The following is an 18,292-nucleotide window of genomic DNA, read 5'->3' as shown; positions in this document are numbered from 1 at the left end:
TTGTTCGTCCGTAGCTTCCGTCAAAGCTCACGAACCTCTTCCTTTGCCTTGTGCTCTGATACCAAATGTCAACAAATTTCTGCCTTTCTCTTCTCTACAGATCACGGGAGTAGCACCTTTCGTTACCACCCAGCCAATTCTGCCAAGTCTTCAAGCAAGAGAGAGAGAGCTATATCGAAATTACGTAAATCCACACATTCTTCACTTCTCTCACTAGCCTTGACAGACCCCAAATCCCTAGATAGATCTAGATGCCACATGTCATCCATATAGGGCCTTCCTAATGCAACATTTCACCCCTCTCTTGGGATGCATTTAATTCCTTGTCCCTAGGCACAATCTTTGCACTAGGCCCTTGGTCTCAGATCTATCTAGTCTGGTGCTATCAGCCCTCACCTAGGACCTTGACATTAATCCCTCCCGATCATTTACATAAAGCGCAAACACATATATTACAAAGATAGATCCTATAAGGGAAATGTCGACTGATTCTTCCGAGGTCATGCTACCTCGGCTAGAGCGTAACACAGTGTCTTGTCCAGATGGAGATACTGTTTGCTTCAGTTTATGCATCTCAATGCTCTCAATGTAGAGTATTGATTTGGGAGGCTATGCTCAGCAATGGTATCCCTAGAGGCATGCTTTTATTGTGGGGATTTTAATAATGGACCCCAGCAAGGGGATAATACATCTGTAACACCCATGTGCTGGCCTCCGAATGTCAACATTGGTCTCAACTAATACTCCAGCTGAGCCTTGTTGACCTTTGGAAGGAATCAAAGCCTATGCGTCCAGGCTATACTTTTTAGCACAATGCATAATCTTCTTCATAGGCACGATTGGATTGTTCGTATATGGTCAATGCACATCAATATGATGCTCTCACTTACCCATTGTGTGTGGATTATGCTTTCCCACATTTGGATCATGCTCTGTTATGGCTAAGGTTGTCATTTCATGAGATGCATCATGCCAAATAGGTTGCCAGATAGGAGACTCCTTTTAGTCAATAATAACTATTTGGAGTATGATGTAAATAAGGAAATGGTAGGTGTTGCCATTGCACTCCTTTGGGAACATTGCATGATTGATGTTGATTATGCTTGGAATGCCTTTGCGACTCGAATGCAATCTGTAATTCGTGAGCATGGGAAGAATTACATGTGTGACATAAGGGAGGTAGTTGTTAAGGCCAAAATAACTTGTCAAAATTTGACAGAATTTAGTCACGTGCGAGATTTATCTCAGACTGAGAGTGCATGTCTGTCAGGCTAAGCCCTTCTTACAATGCAAAGACCACATAAAAATTGTCAACTAGGAAACTAAGGCCAAGCAAGGGGCTTTCTTTAATAAGGTCTGTTCATATAAGAAATTTTCAAAAGTCTGCACTAGAAGAGGCAATCTGCAAACATTTGCTGAGTTTTGACACCTGATGGTTGTGGGACTTCCTCACGGCCGCAACTTGTTCAGGCTTGTGTGACTCACTATACTTGCATCTCCTATGGAGTTGGCACGATCTGGGGCCCGATACTGCTGGTACTTCAGACTCACTAGGTGGCTCACATCTCTTGGACTAGACATGGATAGACTGCCTCCCTTCCGATACAGCATAGATGCCCCTCATCTCGAGTTGACTCGCCACGAGCTTAGCCAGGTCACGAGAGCAGACTTGCTGCAGCTTCATACGTATCGCACTTGGATTTATCCCACGCAGCTTCCGACGAAGATGGCCACATATCGTGACCACTTCCTTCGAATCTCAGAGGATGGATTTGTCATTCCACCAGGCTATACAGGTATCCACATGTCCCACTCACTCAGGATTGCCCTTGGCCAGCTTAGAGTCTCTTCGCATCAGCTCGAGATAGAGGCTGGTAGGATGCGACGCATGGAGGATGGACGGCGACCAGGCCGAGAGACTAGGATCTGCCCTTGTTGCACCATGGGAGAGGTGGAGTCAGAGGAGCACTTCATTTGCAGATGCCCGCTATATTATGAGCTCAGAGGTAGATTCCATTGTCTCTTCACGGATGGCTTTGGACCTCTCTCACGAGTGATGGACTACGAGGATCAGCATTGCCTAGCTCTTTATGTCAGGGAGGCCACTATGCTTCGACGAGACTACCTCAGAGACCATCAACACAGACCGGAGCGTGATAGAGCCCAGCTTGATAGAGCTCAGGCACACGCTATACCAGAGGACAAAGACCAGGAGGAGCACGAGGAGGTCAGAGCTCACACAGGACACATGCCTCCACCCTGTGGATGTACATATGAGATGGTTTGTAGACGCCGCAGGATCTTGTTACATAGGGGACGTACTCGCCGCTTCATCTCTAGACGATCCAGGATGATGGCAGCTTTTCGGAGGAGACTTACTCATGGAGATCTCGCCCCACCAGCCGCTCACCTCACCTTTGCTCAGATTTGTACTCTCATAGCAGGAGGCAGAGTCGATGGACAGGATTTCCAGTATTATTTTGGTTCTCAGACTCCGTGACACCTGGACTTGTATCTTTGCATTGGCATATTGTACTCATCCCCCCATTTTGCACCCAGGGGCGGTTTCCTTGCATCTAGTTTACTTTGTATTTAGGCTCAGATTTGACATTATGTACTTTCACTTGCATTGTATTGCGTAGCACTTAGATGATATTCGACGATGCCTCTTCTTTGTGGCACGTTGATTTTGTGCTATCTTGTATGCAGAGTTCTTGATGTCCCATGGGCCCATTTTGGCCTTTAGTGGACAATAATACACTTTCTTTCTTTCTTTCTTTCTCTCTCTCTCTCTCTCTTTGCTCCAGCCCTTTGTGGCTTGTACGAGTTCTTTTCCCTTTTGGTGTGTTTTGCGGTTTGTCCCATAGGCTCGCGAGGCCTTCCTCGGACATTAATATATATATATATATATATATATATATTTCTTTCTCTCTCTCATAGCTCCTTCCACCTACGTAGCATCTTCTTCCTCTCATTCACGTAGTAGTAGCCTCTTCAGAAGGTCATGTGCCACTCAACATCAGGTATTGCAGTTCAGCAGAAGGTGGTGCTGCCCGCAACAAACTCTAGTTTGCCATCAGCAGGGTCATCACGGCGCTTGCAAGCTGCATGTCTTGACACCATCAGAAGTTTAGGTCACATAGCAACAAAAGGTCCCAGCTCCATTTCATAGCATAATTCTGGCTCTAACGCAGGCTCAGTTTTAGTTCATGGCCAAGTCCATCAATCTGCATTTGCCTTGGTTCGCAGAGTCTCTTTTCTGTTTAGGTGGACCCCCAACCCAACTCAGGAGTTAGTCTTAGCAGAGGGGTACCCAGCTTATTGTAGGCCACTATGGAGTTTCCAAAAGTGAAGGCATTTGCTACCTCAACCCCCAACCAGTAACATTTTGTACTCAGCCGTTGCAGTTGCCCCGATGCTAAACTACTACGCAAAAATAAAAGGCAAAGGACCATTTCAGATCTGTAGGAGCATATTTACTATCTACAGTAGGTAGTTCGAGAGCTCAAGCTTCAACTTGCAGCTTTGCAAAGGAGAGTTCATGACATGGAATGCAATGGAAACAAATGTAATGCATCTCCACAAGCACCACAACTTGTTTCTACGGTTGAAGAAATGATTACCACTCAGGTGAAGTCCATGAAGCAACAGATGATTGCTGAGGTCCACAACAAGGTGAATAAAGGTGACCTTTATCTGGAAGTGAAAGAACATGAAGCTAGAGAAACTAACAAGCTTGTAGGGGATCGCTAGATGGCTATCTTGGTGAAGGGGCGTATATAGAAATCAATTGCCTCAAGGAAAGATACCGTAAGTTGAATGGATCAAGATGCTTCTGCCGTATTAGCACGTAGGAAAGGATCTGGTGGCAGCATCCTGTATCACTGTGACAAGGGTGTTTGAAGCATGAAGCGGAAGCTCTTTGGCTAAGTGACTCACATACACTGAATCAAGGGCACCGTCAAAGTGGATGTGGGTACAGGCTGCGGTAGGAACTCTCCGTGTGACTGGCATAGTAGCAAGAACACAGAAGGCCAGATATGAGTGGTCGGCTCCGAGTGGGGGGGGTACAGTGAGGTCATGTATCTGCGAGACAAAAGCCAATGGGCCCAGTAGGTAGTCCACTGTGCTAGTCCTGCCTAACATGTGAATCCCCTAGATGATGGCCATATCTGAATGCCATTGTAGATGATGAGATCGTGGACAGCTCCCAGCTCAAGTAGGTGTCACCCGTATGCTGTCACATGTGAGGTATCTGTAGAATGTCTCCGAATCCCAAGCTCTGCAACTAACTCCGGCATCATGTGGGGGTGTCTCTCATATGAGAGAGAGAGAGAGAGAGAGAGAGAGAGAGAGAGAGAGATGATATGATATGATTGTATTAAAGTCCGTGTGAGACCCTTCAGGATGTATGGGACTGGCGATCACTATTAAGTAATAGTGATCCCTTACATCCAGTGAGAGAAAAATCTTACCGACTTGTCATGTAGTGAGTACTTGAGTGCGATGTTCCATAATCTCTTTTAAGCAGCTTCCTAGCTTTTTGGCTGGCTGTTTCAGCAACTTTTTTAGAGCTCTGCTTTCCCCATAGCCTTCTCTGATGTGCATGTATGCTCTACATCTCATGAGTGCATGCTGCTTGTTTTCTACTTCTCCTACGGGGCAGATAATAGAGTTTGCAGATTCTTACTCTCTAGGGACCTTGGGTCTTGCCCATCTACCCCTCTCTACCTCGAGATCATGTGAACGAGTTCTGATTTTGCAGATTAGATGTATTTTAAACATTGATATGTCTTCCCCGATATATTTCTGCATTCCATAGCTGTCCATTGAGTTAACTTCTTGCTTATAAAACTGTATTTTTGTTCCTGGGTTTTGCCATAGTTTCTGTATCATTTTCTGCGTCACAATTTCTCTTATTTCACATGCATCTTCTGGTATATCAGCGGTTGTTATACACGATGATTCCATCCACTTCAACCCCTCTCTATACCAACCTGTGATTTGTGTAGCTTCCATCACTTTGTGCGGTATCATGTCCTCGGGAGGCCTCACGGGCCTATGCGACAAAGTACACCACGAGGCATGCTAGGTTCCTTGTTGCTGAGTGCTATTTTAAGCTAAAGAACTCAAACAAATGTGAAAACTCAAACTCAAAAGCCAAAATGCGGCATCGTGTGTTGGAATATGGAAGCAAGAACTAGAAACTAGAAATGAAATAACAAGATTGAAAGACAAGAAATACCTTGAGAAGAGTGTAGACAAGACACAAGCTAGACAGATGGATTGCAATGATGTGACCCATGAATATATGGGCCAAAGTACAAGACATAAAGCAAGAGTGCTTATGGGATAATTGTAGAAGTGCCACATGGCACACACTCAAGACATAAAGACTAGACTAGACTTAGACAAATGTAGACTAGGAAATAGTACACTTAGTGTGCACTTATCTCCAACACCCTCCTTAAGTGGACACTAGGAGTAAGACAGAAAGACAAGACTAGAAGAGAGACATAAAGACTGATAGATTGAGAGACAAGATAGAAGACATGACAGACAAAGATCCCGAGACACCCCTCCTCAAGTGATATCCTCATATGGGTCCACAAGGGTAGGGACAAGATGGATCTAAAACAAAACATAGTCAGATTAAAAGACAGATAGATTGATAAGACTACATAGACAGAAGACTGACTGTAGTCAAACAGAAAGACCAAGACACTAGAACCCCTTGACCTACATCATCGGTGGTCAAGGTGGTAGACAAGACATAGAAGTAATCAGAAAGCCCACTTCTCATCATATGAGGAAGGAACAGCAGGATCTGTTGATGGAGATGCTGCAGCAACATGGGCTGAGGTAGATGCAGGGGCTGATGTAGAGGGTTTGGAGTAGCAGTCCCTCTCCCGGTGATTATCACAGCCACAAATGGTGCATGGATGAGCCTTGAAACAGTCCTTCTCCATATGATTAGTTTTGCCACAATGGGTGCAAGGCTTTCTTACCTTAGAACTTCCTTTCTTTGCTAAAAATGCAGTGTCAGTTACCTTTCGTTGTTGAGTTCTTTCTTCCTCTTGGAGAGCATTGATGATACCCTCAAGAGAAGGATTATTATGATACTTGAAGGTAGTGACAAGAGTAGCATAGGCTTTGTCGTTTTTGGCATTGGGAACATAAGTGACAACTTGCTCAATGTCGGACTCTTCGGGAGCAGCACGGTAAACAATGTCCCAAAGACCTTCTTTCATAAGATGGCACTTGATTTTGATTTGCCAAGTATGAAAGTTGGACCCATTGAATTTGTTGATAGATATGAGAGAATGAGAGGAAGACGCCATGTGGGAAGGTCTTACCTCTTGCTAGGATGCAAGGGCAGTGTCTATTCCCTTACAATATTGCAGAAATGAATGAAAGGAGAGATCCAAGAAGCCGGTTCTCTCACCACTTTGTCAAGGCCATAGCATATGACAGCCCATCGAAGCAGGAGGAACCAGCAAAAAAGAGAGACTGCTCAGCAAACTGAAAGAGGCAAAGCACAGTACCTTAATCCCAGGGAGAGGCAGAGGTGCAAAAAGGGGCGCAGTCCAGGAGGTCGAACAGATGGCGCAGATCTCCGTGAAGATGGAGCAGATCTCGAACAGCAGCTGGAGAAGTGCGGCCTGTGCAGGTACGGATTCCGTACAGTCGTACGGACGGTGGAGTACGGAGTACGTACGGCGTACGGACGACAAGATATGGAGTACGGACGGTGCTGATCTGTACGGACAGTCTCGTACGTTGATGCAGGAGCGGGAGCTGATGGGCGCAGATCTGTGGCTGAAATGCGCAGATCTGGCGCTCAGATCTGGCAGAAATGGTGCGCAGATCTGGAGCAGAGATTTGGCGCAGATCTGGAGCGGAAATACACAAATCTGGCGCACAATGGCGGGGCAGAAAGAGGGAGAAATGAGAAGAGGGAGAAATCTGAGAAGAGGGGCAGATCTACAGCGGGGGAGAGATCTGAGAAGAGGCAGACTGAGGGGAGAGAAGAGGGATCAACCTAGCTCTGATACCATGTTGGAATATGGAAGCAAGAACTAGAAACTAGAAATGAAATAACAAGATTGAAAGACAAGAAATACCTTGAGAAGACTGTAGACAAGACACAAGCTAGACAGATGGATTGCAATGATGTGACCCATGAATATAAAGTAACTAGATGCAAGAAAACCGTCCCTGGGTGCAAAATGGGGAGATGAGTACAATATGCCAATGCAAAGATACAAGTCCAGGTGTCACGGAGTCTGAGAACCAAAATAATACTGGAAATCCTGTCCATCGACTCTGCCTCTTGCTATGAGAGTACAAATCTGAGCAAAGGTGAGGTGAGCGGCTGGTGGGGCGAGATCTCCATGAGTAAGTCTCCTCCGAAAAGCTGCCATCATCCTGGATCCCCTGAGATCCGAAGGAAGTGGTCACGATATGTGGCCATCTTCGTCGGAAGCTGCGTGGGATAAATCCAAGTGCGATACGTATGAAGCTGCAGCAAGTCTGCTCTCGTGACCTGGCTAAGCTCGTGGCGAGTCAACTCGAGATGAGGGGCATCCATGCTGTATCGGAAGGGAGGCAGTCTATCCATGTCTAGTCCAAGAGATGTGAGCCGCCTAGTGAGTCTGAAGTACCAACAGTATCGGGCCCCAGATCGTGCCAACTCCATAGAAGATGCAAGTGCTAACCATGGCAACCGAGCTCTGCCTGCTGCTGAGTCTCCAAACTCCCTTACCCTGTGCAAATACATGACCAACTGAAACACTGCATCCAATGCAAGGGGAGTAGCTCCAAACTCTGCTAGCATGATCTCGTGCGAAACTGTAGCCTTGGCCCTAATGAGCCGAGAGAACATGATGATCTGTAACCTCTCTACTCGTCTCCAATCTGCAGCGCCGAGGTCTCCTGCCCAGAAAGGAGCTGCATACATCGTAGCTGGTCTCACCGATGTATCAAAAAGCAAGGATTTCGTATCAGGATGCTGAAAGTGGGACTGAAAACACTGACGCTCAAGATGAGCCAACGAAGCATACCCTTTACTAATCCTATCTCGTGCTGCATATGTCATGGTGAAGACCGGTCCCCTGAAAACTGCCCCCAAATAAGTGTACTCTCTAACAAGCTCAATGGGCTGTCCGTCATAAGTGAAGCAAAACTCATCCGTGCTGTAAATACGATCAGAGGTGTTGAAAACCATAACCTTGGTCTTGCCAAGGTTTACGGTCAACCCCCTGTCCTGGCAAAACCTGTGGAGTGCCTCAATATGTGCCTGGAGGCCCTGAGCAGTAGAGGAAATGAGAACCACATCGTCCGCATACAGGAGGATAGGAATGGAGGATCCTGAGAGAGTAGAGCCCACACCGCCTGTCATCTGTACAAACATCTCTAGCTCAAATTACAGTAAGGGTGGAGCTACTAAAACGAGCATCATCACCCGTGTTGAATCCTAAGTCTGATCATACATAATCAAATACATATGGGTATGACAATGAAAAGAAAAAAGACTGGAGCGGAACAGAATCTTCCGTATGTCATGTCGCCCTGGTTGGTGCATAGCCGGTGATGGGACGTTGGCGCCCATCAAGGGGTCCCGTGTATCTCGGTCTCCTAGAGGAGGCTCGACGCAAGACCAGAGCCACCATGACTCCCGTGGGACGTATACCGAGTCTAAACAATGACGTGAGGTCCCCCAGAGTGATCTGTGTGTCCCCTCGATGTCTCTTGTGTCGTGTTGCGATCGTCGAGTCGGGGTCTCTGTCACGTCTGTGGCTAGAGACTGGACGATCGATGTCACTCGATGGAAAGAACTCTATGATCTTGCTCTGAGAGGTGTCTGATGGTGTGGCCAAGCCCCGTTGCCTGAGTAAGTACTCTTTGTGTCGGACCCCCTCGTGAATGAAGGCCGCGAGGCATCTCTGATCTGGGTAGGCGAGGAATCTGGAAAGGAGCCCGAAGCCGTCTTTGAAGAGACAGTGGTAGCGACCTCGGATCTCGTAGTAAACTGGGCACCTGAAAATCAAATACTCCTCCGACTCAACCTCCTGACAGTCACACAATATGCATATGCGATGCTTCCTAGGGATCTCCTCTACTCTGCCGCTCTCTATGCGGAGGTGGTGTGATGATACCCGAAATTGTCCGATGGAGATCCGTAGTGAGTGAGGCATATGAAGCTCAGTGTACCCCGGTAGTGTGATGAATCCCTCCTACGAAATATGAAGAGAGTAATCTCTGTAGAAACTCAGCTTCACTGGAAGCTCTCTCGGCTCCAACCAGGTCCTAAGGTGTGTAGCTGCAGGAGATCCTCTCGAATGACCTGGTTGGTGTGTGGCCCGTTCGGGATGGTGGGTGGGAGTACCAGAGGGGCATCTAAACTGTACTGAAAAGGAGGTATCCTATCGATGTGAAACTCTAGTCTCACAAACCATCTGTGAGTCCGTGCATACCAGGATCACTCGTCTCCCGCTGCTGGCAACCTCATGGAGGAATCGAGAGCCAACCATGGCAACCTCTGTCTCCCTGATGTGCAGTCCCCATATGATCTAACCATGGCAATTGAGAGAGAGAGAGAGATGGGAGATGGGAGTTTTTTACTTCGTAGCAACAATGCCGAGAGAGAGAGAGAGAGAGAGAGAGAGAATGTCTGCGGAAGGCCTCATGGGCCTATGGGACAAAGTACACCAAAATAGAATGGAAACTCATACAAGTCTCAAAGGGATGAAGCAAAGGGCGTGCTAGGGCCCTTGCTGAGTGCTATGCTAAACTAAGCTATAGCTATAGATCTCAAAAACCTCAAAAGCTTAGACAAAACTAGAGCGGATGGTCCGGAGCTGAGTCAAAAATCAAAACCTGGCACTGTCGTGTCTCTCTGGTGGGTTGCGAAAATCTCTCGGAGCTACATCTGTCGAGGTGTCTCGCGTTGCGGTGGAGGATGTGGTCTCTTCAACCTCTATATTTGATGGGGTATGTCAAGAGTGACTCCTCGTCTGAGGAGGGTGGAGATAAGTTGGACCTCGATCATGCATGCCTGGTCACTCTCCGTGTCGTGTATGGACTATGCGTCCCTCACGTGGTAGTATCCTGTCGTCGCTCTCCATTGATCCGTAGCACTTCCTAGTCAGCTAACTCCTCCACGCCATTGTGTCCTGGAGTCGACTCAAAAGCATAGAAGTATGTGAAACATCGTTGTGCTCGGTCTGCCTCCAAAACTTGTGGTATTGTTCTTGCTTACTGTTGTCTGATCTGTCGTAGTAGCGTATCTCAGTGCCGCCGCATCTCCATCAGATAGAGCCCACTGGTCCTGTAAATGGATCAGTCGTGAGAGTGGACCAAAGCCGTGCCCCTCCTAAAAGAGGCAGTGGTATCGCCCTCGGATCTGGTAGTAGGCTTGGCAGACGCATAAAAAATGCTCCTTTGTCTCAATCTCTTCCAATGTGCATAACCTGTAGATCTTCTTCTCTCTAGGTATACCTGCAGCTCTACCTTCCTCAATCCCCAATTGATGTGATGAGACCCGTGTTTATCCTATGACGATCCTCAATGCATGTGATACTCCTCTGTCCTCAAGCTGCTGGGGTCTGATAATGAGTCCATCATCTGATACCCTCAAGAAGTAGTTGCGGATAGAACTTGATCTTGGTAGGGAGCTCTTAGTCCCTCCTCAAGCCCATGATGTATATAACTGGAGGAGGTCTAACCATATGAGAAGTTAATCTCATCTCGAGGGATCGACTTAGGAGGTGCATCCATGCTGTACTGGAAGGGGGGAAGCTGGTCCATTTGGATACCGTGAGAGGCAAACCATGTGGATACATGTGCTTACCAAACTTCGTCGGCCCCACTCTCTTCTAAACGTATGGATGACTCTAGTGCTAGCCTTGGTAATCACCAGCGAGGTAAGGCCTATTCCAGGTGGAGAAAAAGTCACTGTATGGAAAAGTGGAGAGGTGCCATGGCGAACTTTTCCTAGACTATCTGATGGGCGACTGAGGACTTACTCCGAATCATCCTAGAGCCCGTAACCACCTCTAGCCGCTCAAATATCCTCCACTCTATTGCTGAAAGGTTGCCCCCTAGAAAGGTGCTGCATATATGTCAGTCGGTCTCATTAGTGTGTTGAAAAGCCAGCCCTTCGTTGGTGGATCTTGAAACTGCGCTTGAAAAGACTACCTCTCAAGTCAGGCTAGAGCCCCTTGTCCATGTGTGAGCCGTGCTCTTGCTGCATGAATCATCGTGAAAACTGGCCTTAAGAAGATTGCCCCCAAGTATGTGTAGGACTGTATTATTTCCGTTGGCTCGCCCCGGTAAGTGAAACCATGCCGATGCAGCACATCGCGTGAGGTGTTGAAGATCATGACCTTGGTCTTCCCAAGGTTTACTGTCATGTCTCTCTCTTTGCAAAACACCTCCAAGGCCTCCAGATGCCTCTGTAGTCCCTCTGCTGAGGATGATGTAAGAACTATGTCATCTGCATATAGCAAAATCTGTCATCAAATCTGCCAGTAGTGATCCCTCGCCCCCCAGGCAGTCAATGAAAGATGCGATCTCATCAATTTAAAGCCCGAAGACAGTCGGTGATAAGGGCATACCTGCTTCACACAGATGGTGTTCTCAACCCAATCTAATAAACCTCCTAGGGCATGAACTGGCCCTTTGACGGACTTGTATAAGCTCATCACCTAGGTCAAGACCTCTGCTATCTGCATCTCTTGAAGCCTCTTGATTAGAGGGGAGCGTGAAATAGTGTCAAAGGCCTTCCGAAAGTCTAAAAAACAAGTGTAGACTTTGTAGCACCTCTATCTCGCCTCCTCAATGATGGCTTTCAAAGTGAAGATGTGATCAAGGGTGGAGTGCTGTCGTTGGAAGCCTGCCTGCCCTAGAGCCTGCTACCGATGTGCCTCTGTGTGAGTGTTGATCTCCCTCTCTAGTACTGACCCTTAGATCTTGGCCAGAGTTTGGCCAATCATGAGAGTATGGTTGTTGCCAGTGTCCATGGGTTTCCCTGCTTTGTGTATAAGCACAATGGTGGTAGTGCTCCAAGAGGATGGGAGGCCATGACAAATCTATGATTGAACATTTGCGCTAAGATCGGAGCTAGGACCTCCTGCCCATGTGCAAAATGCTTTATCCATAACCCCTCATGATCGTAGTGACAGTCAATGTTGACCTAATGACACTACATCCGATGCTTCCAAGCTTGCAACTCTCATACATGCATGATATTGTGCTCTGCTAAAGTATTCCTTAATTTGAGAGGACTGATTATTTTCTTGGAGATTCATCTCTCATTTAGAGGATTTTGGTATTCCTGGAGATACTTTTTTTGGCAGCATCATGCCATGCCTCTACCTGTTTTACGGAAGAGATACGCATGCCATATCACCATTGTCTTCACCATGGAAGACTGTTTGCTGAAGCTCTTAAAAGATAGAGGTTTCTTTATAAACTTGAAGGTGGCTTTATTAGATAAAGGTCGTATTCGCTTGGGACGTGAGGCTTATACTTTGGCAACCAATTAGGAGTTGTCTGGTTCGATTATGGCATCAATCAACATTGCAATGGAGACATCAAGCTTTGAGATCTTCTTTTGCAGTTGGTGAGTCCTTTGAGCCAAGCAGGGAAAGTCTTTATGTTTCCTAATTATAATTTCACTTTGTCTTCTTGTGAATTGATTTCAAGAACACTCCCTTGTCACATGAGAATTCTTGTGAGGTTGCAAAAGAAGCGTTTTTAAAGTTTTGGTTGAATCCCTGACCGTTCATAAATTCTCGATTGAGTGACTGAGTCCTCATACTAGCACAAATCAAATAAAGTTTAAGCTCAACAAACTTCGCATAGACAGAGTTAGCCGACAAAGACTATTTAGCCAAACTAAATGTCAATCGGTTAATTTGGCCCATTCAAAGGGTGTTATCTTGAAGGTTTCACTTAGCATTATATGCCTGCTCTTTCTTTACACTTTAGGATTTTCCACAAAGCAATTTAGCTTCATTAACAATACCTCATTGAACTGAGTTGACCAGCCACCTTGGTTACAGTTGTCTAAGGTATGAGTACAATGTTGGGTACGTGTCTCTAACTCACTTAGGTTTCCTAGTTCTTAATTGACATCTGTGATATGAGACAAATTATAAAGTAAGCTCATGCCTAAATTAGTGCTTGATACCCCGATAATTGCTCAAAACCAAAATTTGTGAGTAACAAAATTATCCAGTGTTGGATGACCTTGAGTGCTACAATGTTGGTTTCTCCTTAGAACAGGGGTAAAACAGAATACATAGGCACATTCAAGGTTGTTTCAAAGCGGGAAGTGTCAGGAAAATTGCGCGATCCAATGATGTATTAAAAGCTCATATTTACCTTCTTAAAAAGCCCAAAAACCACTTCAACTGTAAGCTGGAGGATAAATTGTTACTGATTGCTATGCATTACAAAAGAATGCTATTTATGCATTTGTAAGAATCTTGTAATCCTGGGTGTAGCTGATTCAAATTTGCCCACGTAAAGCTATCTTTTTGTTCAATGCTTTTGTGGCCCAAAAATTCATTGATCTCTTGGACATTTCTTATCTTTTATCCTTAATTTGTATTCTCTTCCAAGGCTCACCCTCTGCACAAGCTTGGACCAATGTTTCTATGTTATGAATTTACTTAAAGACTGCATATACTCAACATACCTTGCATATACTCAACATACGTATGGCAAAGAACTCCAGATTAAATAATTAAGATCTATCTAAATTGGTGATAATATATAGGGTTTTGAAAGGGTTTATTCTTTGTTATAAGAAAGCTTTGCTTACTAGGTGTAATGTTGGCAGAGCACACAAAATAAGGTTGCAATTGGGCTTCCCGGCTGGGGTACTGGCTTGGCTGCACTTTGCATCATTTGTTTAATTTCTGAGTAGAGGGATCTACATTTATCTGAAAATAAATGCAACACTTTGATACTCAATGCATGGACTCTTCCATAGGGAGTGCCTTCTGAAATCGTAATTTAGGTTATTAATTTGTTATTTTCTTTCCCATGTTTCTGGCGCAGGTATAGATTTGTCGATAACCTGCTTGGATCAGAAAAATTGTCTGTCCGAGAACCGATTTCAGAGCCCGTCGTTTTACCTCCTGCTCCACAAAGTGTTCAAGATGGCAGTGCTGTGGTATTAGAATTTCCTCTTGCTTCTTCTCTTGGTCTGTTTGTCTCTCTCTGTCATATTTGCTTTTATTCTATTTTCAATTCTCTTCCTAAAGGATCCAGCTGAGTGCCAGATTTGTGAGGCACTTACGACATCAGACATGCTGGGTCACATCTTTTCATGGATGCCTTTTACCCTTATGCACTGGATTTGAAACCTGCAACTCCCTGGGATCTGTGCTCTTCCCTCTATCCATCTAGCTGCATAGTTTCTTCTCTCTCTTTTCATTTGCAAAACTCTCTGCTTGAGGTTCTCTTGCTGGCATTTTAGCAGCCTCGCATTCATGTGCTTAGAAAGAAAGAAAAAAATAAAAGGCTGAAAAGAAAGGGGTATGTATGCTGCCTGTGGGACCAACTTCACCGGACGGCCAAGGAGCCAACTTCACCAGACGGCTGCGGAGAGACATGAAGAGCTCGTCTGACAACAGCTCTGGATCTGGTGAGGCTGGCGTCGAGGAAGAAAATCAGTGATGGAGCACTGCTAATACTCGGCCTGTCCAGGTCTCTCCCTCCTCCTCTATAGTTTCCATGAGTTAGCCTGCCGTCCGACAAGTGCTATTATCACTCCAGTGGTTTGTCTCCTGACGTTGAAAAGAGAGGATTCTGCAGTCTCCTCTGTGTGTGTGTGTGTGAGAAAGAGAGAGAGAGAGAGAGAGAGAGAGAGAGAGAGGTGTATTAACGTCTTCAGGAAACCTCGCGGGTCTATGAGACAAGGTACAAAATATATGTAACCCATACAAGCCACTGTGGGCTGAAACAAAGGGCTACCTAAGGCCCTTACCAAGTGCTAATTGCTAAAAATGCAAAATGCTAGTACAAAATAGTAGTAAAAGAGCAATCAAGTACTGCTCAAAACGAGAGCTCCAAGTAGATGTGCAGGCTCTATATAACTCGGCTCCCTGAGGGCCTGTGTGTCTCCGCATCTCAATCAGGTAGAGCCCAATGCAAACCTGCTCGGGGAAATGTATCAGCCGTGCGAGTGGTCCGAAGCCGAGCCCCTCTTGAAAGATAGTGGTATCGCCCTCGGATTTTATAGTAGGCTGGAGAGACACATAGAAAATGTTCCTTTGTCTCAACCTCCCCCATTGTGCATAGTCTACAGACCCGTTGTTCTCTAGGTATGCCGGCCGCTCTCCCTGCCTCAATCTGCAGCTGGTGGGACGAGACTCGTATCTGTCCAATAGCAATTTGCAAGGCGTGTGAGACTTTCCTATCCTCGAGATACTGGGGCTTGATGATGAGACCATGCTCCGATATCCTCAGAAAGTAGTCATGATAGAACTCGGTCTCCCCCCCCCCCCAGCCCGAGATGGACGGAGGAGGGCATTTCTCACGTTCTGCGCAGTGAACAAGTGACAAGTAGTGGGTCTGGGCATAGATGACATATGTGATGGCATCTGACGTGGGATGTCGTATAAGGAGCATGCATATCTATGCCAAGTCTCTGGGTCCGTGATGGGAATGGGCCGTTTCCCCTCTAATAGGAGCTCCCAGCAGATAGTCGGGTCTCCCCCTCAAAAGGATCCGGCCGCCTCATCAATCCTGCAAGTCAAAAAAGTCCGCTTCTTATGTCTTGTCATCCCATGTGAGATGCAATGCACCTCAGATGAGGTCAGGTGTCCCAGGGCCTACTCGCGTGTGAGGTGAGCTCTCATCTCTTTACATTCATCATCGTACCAGGGGTTCTGAGGCATCTTCCCAACAGGGGCATGTGTGGGTCGAGTCGTAGGGAAAGATTGGCCTGCCTCGATATGGAACCTAGGGGATGGCATCCTGATTTGGGCCATAGCCACTCGAACTCCGTATGAGATGTGCATTTGCAAATTGCAAGTATAGCTAGTCACTTGCAAGTACATCCGATCTCCTGGTGACGTGGTGTGTTTGGATGTCAAGGCCACAGTCACAACGTTTCCACCCATTCCTAGTATGAAGAAGTCTATAGGGCTTGGGGATGACCTCATGTACGAAGAGTGTACTGTGTGGGGCATCTTTGGTCTAGGTAATCAATGACTCTTTCCATATCCATGTATCAATGGGTGAAAAGCCAACGATCTCTTTGCCGGATCTCCTATCTAATGCATTGCATCATTCTACATCTTTACCTCATGTGTTACAAAGAGTACAGAGTCTCAAATCCCTTAATTTGCATGTGGCTGCAACTCTCATCCTACGTCGATCTATAATTTATGGGATGATATCCTAAGTTGGGCCATGCGATTTGTGTTGCATGAAAAATGTGAGTTTGTAGAAACCGCGGTGCCTGGATGAACATCCTCACTTTGGTGAAGGAAATTCTCTTTGTAGAAAGCCATCCTCATGGCATGTGGTTGCAGGGGGTAGATGATTGGATGATTTTTTTACATGTCAGATGCAATAAGGGGCTGTCTAATGAGTATTTATGCGGTAGTAAATGATCAATATACATGCTTAGCAATCATAGCCATTTTGGAGACTCATGTGTACTAGCACTACTCGTCTGCCTCATATACAAGTTACATAGATGATGAGAGGGTCCTTCATGATAGTCTCTCTTGACTTGCATCCATGCAGCTGAATTGTCTAACTTAGTTCTAACTCAGTCCAAATAGGTAACGAACTGGAATGAGGCATCTATGTGTGGAGGTATCTCGCTGCAAACTACACTAGATAATGTCGTATGGAGCGCATCTCTTCCCCCAGATCATGCGCGATAGCATCATGGCCTACAATCTCTCAAAACCACTCCGCTCGTGTTGTCTAAGGTGTACTACCCAAAAAGCATCCGTATAGGGCCACTGCTTGAACTGGAGAATAAAAAGACTGAATTGTGTTCTTGTGCTGGAAACCTGCCTGGAAGCAATCTCAACATTGAAGCATGCCCCTCTAGTCAAGCATGCTTATTCGTCTGAGTGCGCATCCAAAGCATATAGGATCTAACTATCCTAAGGATACACGATTTAACCCATTCCCCTGCAATACCTCATCAATGTTGAATACCATAGCCTTGATTTTATCGAAGTTGACCTACATGTCTTGGCTTTGCATCTATAGTTTCTTTGTTGTGTCTCTTTTCAGCATGGCATCCTTGGCATATAGCAAGATAGGTATCATAGGCTGTGCTAGAGTCAAAGCTTAACCTCCTAGCGTGTTCATTAAAGAGGATAGCTCATCGTGCGGGGGATAAGGAGCAATCCTATTTTACCCCAATGGTAGTGGTCACCTTCTTTGATAGCCCCTATGTCATGTCCACTTCGCTTGTGGCTTCTCATAAAAAGCCATGACTGCACATTTAACTTTGTGTGCATTATCCGAGGCTCGGAATCTATGATGAGGTCAGCTTGTGGTACTAAATTAAAGGCCCTTGGATGATGAGGCGAGTCTGCGGTACTGAATCAAAGGCCTCCCGACTGAAATTCCATAGAGCAACAGTAAACACTCTGTTTTCTAGTGTATGGATTTCTCTATGAGGGCTATGAGAGTGAAGATGTGATCATGTGTGGGTTGATCTCGTCTAAAGCTTGTGTGCCCAGTCGCTTGCATCTCAAGAGATGGCAAATAAACCTTGGCCATCAATTGGCCAACCATGATAGTGTGGTAGTCGGCTGCATCCCCCCTTGCTTGTGACTGGGGGTGACTTTGTCTGTGGTCCAAGGTGTGGGAAAGCCTTTGTGAAAGGCTTCATTGAATAACAACTTTCCTAGGTGGAGCAAGCACCTTCCATTAAGATAGGAGTTCTGCTGAAAGGTGCTCCTGATCTTTAGTCTTGCTATTCTATAGCTTCTTGATGGCCTCTTTCAAGCGGGCTATGGTGGAAATAGTGGAAGTGGTGGGATGAGGTATGTCTTCCAATCTAGGCATGGGTTGGCTAGGAACATATAGAGTGTATTTGGATAGGCTTTCCAAAAACTTGGGTCTTGGATGGAACATGGTGATTTCCTTTCTAGGAGCTTTATCTAAAATTCTTTGGAGTTGATGCTATACAAGATACTCGAGCTCTTGTTTGTGGTGAAATAAGAAATTGTTGTTTCTTATGCGCACTAAACATTGCTTTGTTTGGGTACCATCCTTGTCTAGGTGTCCTTGTCCGGGCGTC

The 18,292-nt window shown here is 46.0% G+C and overlaps 1 protein-coding gene across 4 annotated transcripts in view; it reads left to right on the top strand.

Moving 5' to 3' along the window:
* Positions 1–18,292, top strand: part of LOC147889145 (uncharacterized) — a 187,051-nt gene that overhangs the window by 57,594 nt on the left and 111,165 nt on the right. For all 4 annotated transcript variants that reach the window (XM_087391349.1, XM_087391347.1, XM_087391346.1 and 1 more), the window contains one exon: positions 14,071–14,185. In XM_087391349.1, coding sequence (XP_087247475.1) covers positions 14,071–14,185 — 115 coding nt within the window. The remainder of the gene's footprint in view (positions 1–14,070; positions 14,186–18,292) is intronic.

The sequence above is a fragment of the Dipteris shenzhenensis genome, chromosome 20, assembly GCF_047967505.1.
Source record: "Dipteris shenzhenensis isolate YYH24624 ecotype China chromosome 20, Dip_SZ_1.0, whole genome shotgun sequence".
NCBI lineage: Eukaryota > Viridiplantae > Streptophyta > Polypodiopsida > Gleicheniales > Dipteridaceae > Dipteris > Dipteris shenzhenensis.
This window is presented reverse-complemented; position numbering and strand designations above follow the sequence as displayed.